The following is a 4,194-nucleotide window of genomic DNA, read 5'->3' as shown; positions in this document are numbered from 1 at the left end:
ATATATATTATAAAAAAAGTTCTATATAAAGTTTTAGAAAAATAATAAATAATATGGAATACTTTGTCATTTGATAGTTTGTCCATTTTTCACGGAACATCTGAGTGGTAATACCAGCCGGTACCCGGGATTAAATAGATGAATATTTTAATATATAGTGTTATTTTTTCCGGAGAACAGTTGCCGAGTGGAAGTCGAGAGAGACTACCGGGAACTAGGCGATTACTCAGTCGACAACTTCCCCGGCCACGCCCCCTGGGAGGAGATGCACGGGTTCGAGTACCTGCAGAATCGCGACGGTCTCTGGCGCAACTGGACCACAGCCGTGTACGGCTACGAAGCGGCTCCAAGGTGCCCCGAATGCGGCAATTCAGATAACCTCTTCTGTGACAGGGATATTGACCCGCGCCGTCCGGATGGCGTATGCGTCACAAAAACGAAGTTCTTCTGCGTTGACCCCCCCGTTAACGGAATTTGATAGAGATAAGCCGTTTGATGAGCCGCTGGGTGGTGGGGCTACTCTCATGCAGGACACTATACACAAGGGGCTGCCAGGGGACGGTCGTACCAGATTCATGTCGCAGGAAGAAGGTCTTGCAATTCTCAGAGAGAAGATGGGAAACGGTACGTTTAACACTATAGTGTTTGTTTAATTGAATTGGTTTAAATGTGTGTGTCCCTTAATGTCGTTTATGCGGTTTCTACCACTTCATCCTTTGCATGGTATAACAGTGATCTACATGTAAGCGGGTTCTTCGTGGAGCGCACATTAATTAGATTAAAGAAACAAATTATGTATTAAATAAATAACCCGTTATGCCTTTTGATGAATTTGAACAATTATATAAACAGTATACATGTAACCACCATTTGTATAAATTCAATTAGTGAACACAGTTTTCAAATATTGCTAAACAGTTCAATGCATAAGTAGCCCTTTTTAATCTTTTTTGAGAAGCTTTTTAATATAAACAATTCATATTTTTAACATCAACATTCATTTGTTTCAATATTGAAAAAAATGATACCACCAGTTAATATCCTGAAATATATTGATCATTATCAGAAATCGAAGTCTTAATGTAAATATCAGCTCATGGTAACGAGTCTTATTTTCGGAATCAAGAAATTGAATTGCTGATAAAATATCAATTATCGTTATTAATAAATGGAATTCTCAATTAAGAAATCCAACTAATTTATTGAATATAAAAAACAAATTATGATATCAAAATATGAGCTTTTTCTTTATATCAATTCGATGTCTATATCAAATTAAGCTTACGACGTAATCAGTTAACTCATATAGTTTCGGCGTTAGAAGTATCGTTTTGAGATAGAATTAATGAAGTGATGAGGATAATAAGAGGGCTATTAAGGATTATCCATGAGTGCAAACGGATTTAGCTCAGAAACTCGTCGTAATAACTACTGTTCAACAAATTTAAAGGAAACGCTTTCGAAATGAAATGAATATAAAATATCCAATGCAAATAATTATTTCAGTGACCGGGTCAACGCCATCTGTAACGTACAAAGTAAAGGGACCAGGAGCACCAGCGAACGGCAAGTCAACGCTGACATTACATCTGCAAGAGGACGTGTACGTTATTTCTAGTGCTGACAGCCAGGGGGCACTGGAGACATACGAGGCAATCATCCGGGCTCTGTTGACCACTACTGCGGCAATTATTGCCAGCGTTATTTAATTAAGTGATGTAACGAAAAAATGCCGTTCGTATTGCTTGAAAACATAAGTTACTAGGAAACTTAACAATAAAGTTAGTTGGCAGCTTCCTAAATTTGAATGACTGGTTAATTATCTTCTTTTTAGAATGTAGTGTAATTGTTTAAACATAGTAAGTTCTGAGCAGTTGAATTATGTGTCAAACTACGGTAAATATTAAAATTAGGAATGAAGCGTTGCGTAAAACACGTTTGTTTTGAATTATTATCAAGTTTCTAAGTTGTAACTTTAAATTCGAGCAGTTTGATTCGGATCATAAGATTACGATGTCTATACGCTCTATACGTAGTTTTGTGCATATTGTTTATGTATAAAATAAATAACAGCTTTTTCTAAAACCGTTAATTTGAATAAAGTGTTTTTACGAGTTTTTTCCGTTTTTTAAAGTAACACACTACAGCTGTATCGATTATTACAATTAATAAAACAGTATTACCTCATCTCCGAATACTCAGATCAACTAATGCCGAAACATTAAAACATTCGCACATCGTAGTTCCCTAGCAAAAGAATTAGTCCACACTCAACTTCGCTATTTCCATCTTTCTTATTGTTTATTCGTGTTAATGGTCCAAACGACGTGTTCAATTAACTGAGACCATTAAACAAACCAATCGCCGCGTTTACGTATTGTGTCGATATTATCGATAACATGTCAAATTAATTGTTGTTGTCATGTTTTAAAATTGTATATATACTGCTAAGTAGTACTGCCAGTCTAACCACATACTATCACTGCCAATGTTTAAATTCGTAACAAACTTTGACGCTTATATTCTTTCTTAGGTTATAAACCAGCTAAAATGCGACAATTGTACTGTTCATGTATACTAACATTCACTATGTCAAAGGCTGATTAACTATTATTATACCTCACTTTTATTCACAATGCTAAACTCCCATAGACCATCATGACATAGATATACTGTCAGACCCAGCGGGAATAAATTTACTGTCCAAAATATACCGTATCCCGCAATCACGTGCCACCAGCGGGAAAAAAATGCTGACAAAAAATTTCTGTATCCCGCTGCCATAGCAATCACGTGCGTAATGTTCGAAAATTATACTGTCCCATTCGCACATGCGCAGTACGCAGTTTTGCATTTCCGTTGTATTTGGATAATTAAATATCGATTGCAGCTGAAACTGTGCGTAGAATATATAACTGCCATTATTAAAGCTTTGACAGGAGTCATAAAAAATCAATTTAGTATAAACGACACGCTTACCTCAATGGCAACTTTAAAGGGGCCTTTTCACAAATTTTGGCATTTTTTAACTTATTCATTAAATGCTTTATATTGATAAATGTAAACATTGGATCGTAAAAGCTCCAGTAAAAAATCAAGAATAAAATTTAAAAAAAAAGGAAAAGAAAATTGCCCGGAGCAGGTTTCGAACCAGTAACCCCTGGAGTCCTGCCAGAGTCCTGAAGTAAAAACGCTTTAGCCTACTGAGCTATTGCGCCGAGTACACATACTTCACGTATTTTATACCTTATATAAGCAATCTTCGTAGTTCTACAAAATTTAACGACAAAAACAGAACTCTCCAAATTATTCAATCGTTTCGCGTTGCAACGCTTTATAATTTTTAGGTTTTATAATCGTCAAAAGATGCATATAATGGCTATATTAAAGCATGGTAAATGTTCAGTATTACTGTTTCCTCACAAATATCATAACTAACACGAAAATTTGCGAATCTGAAACAACTTTTTTAAATTTTGTCAATTTACCAAAGCGTGAAAAGATCCCTTTAATCGCATGCTAATAACAATAAAGTTACAACGATATACACTTCCAGTGTCTGTTCTTATGCATGACAAACACACTATCCGAAATACGTTTTGATTCGTTCGATGCTTTAAACAAATATTTTACTGTTCAAAAACTACCACGTCCATAGTGTAGACCCAAAATGTTTCGTCACCGAAATGACGTCACACGAGTACGTCATAAATTGCGTAATCAAGTGATGAACATAAAATGCAGGGTTTACTCCCGATTGTCCCACATTTTTATTTTAAGAGTAAAATATCGATAACGGAACATACAGGTAAGTCGCATATCTGGGGCTCGAAAAGGGGTATTTATTTCGTGTATTTATTTGATTAAATTAACAAAACATAAACACAAAAGTGTTTCTCGATAAATATTTTATTTTTATTTTCTTCCAATAGAGGGAATATAGACACACTTTATTAACATTTTATATTTAATCACCAATCGATTTAATACCTATAAAAATGAAATATGAATGTATTAAAAAATCAAACAATCTCATGTAATTTGTTTATTTAACAATCTCCATTTAATCTTAATATTTCGATTCAAAGCATCAATCATTCAATCCGTTATTTAATCTCCCCTCTGAATAAAGATTCTGTATACTTTAATTCGAATGGCATACTAACACTACTTAGTTATAAGTAACACTGTTAT

General features: G+C 34.7%; 1 protein-coding gene across 1 annotated transcript; it reads left to right on the top strand.

The window, feature by feature from the left end:
* Positions 1–201: 201 nt before the first annotated feature.
* LOC127832178 (uncharacterized) lies at positions 202–2,644 on the top strand. Its single transcript, XM_052357478.1, has 2 exons — positions 202–624; positions 1,507–2,644. The coding sequence occupies exons 1-2, from the start codon at positions 417–419 to the stop codon at positions 1,707–1,709; spliced, it is 411 nt and encodes a 136-aa protein (XP_052213438.1). The 5' UTR covers positions 202–416; the 3' UTR covers positions 1,710–2,644.
* Positions 2,645–4,194: the final 1,550 nt, after the last annotated feature.

Source organism: Dreissena polymorpha, chromosome 5, assembly GCF_020536995.1.
Source record: "Dreissena polymorpha isolate Duluth1 chromosome 5, UMN_Dpol_1.0, whole genome shotgun sequence".
NCBI classification, from domain to species: domain Eukaryota; kingdom Metazoa; phylum Mollusca; class Bivalvia; order Myida; family Dreissenidae; genus Dreissena; species Dreissena polymorpha.
The sequence above is the reverse complement of the archived record's forward strand: the minus strand, read 5'-3'. Positions and strand labels throughout refer to the sequence as shown.

Coding starts and splice junctions, on each gene's coding strand:
- LOC127832178 (XM_052357478.1), top strand. CDS start 417: ATGGCGTATGCGTCACAAAAACGAAGTTCTTCTGCGTTGACCCCCCCG. Junction 625..1,506: donor CAGAGAGAAGATGGGAAACG/GTACGTTTAACA, acceptor TAATTATTTCAG/TGACCGGGTCAACGCCATCT.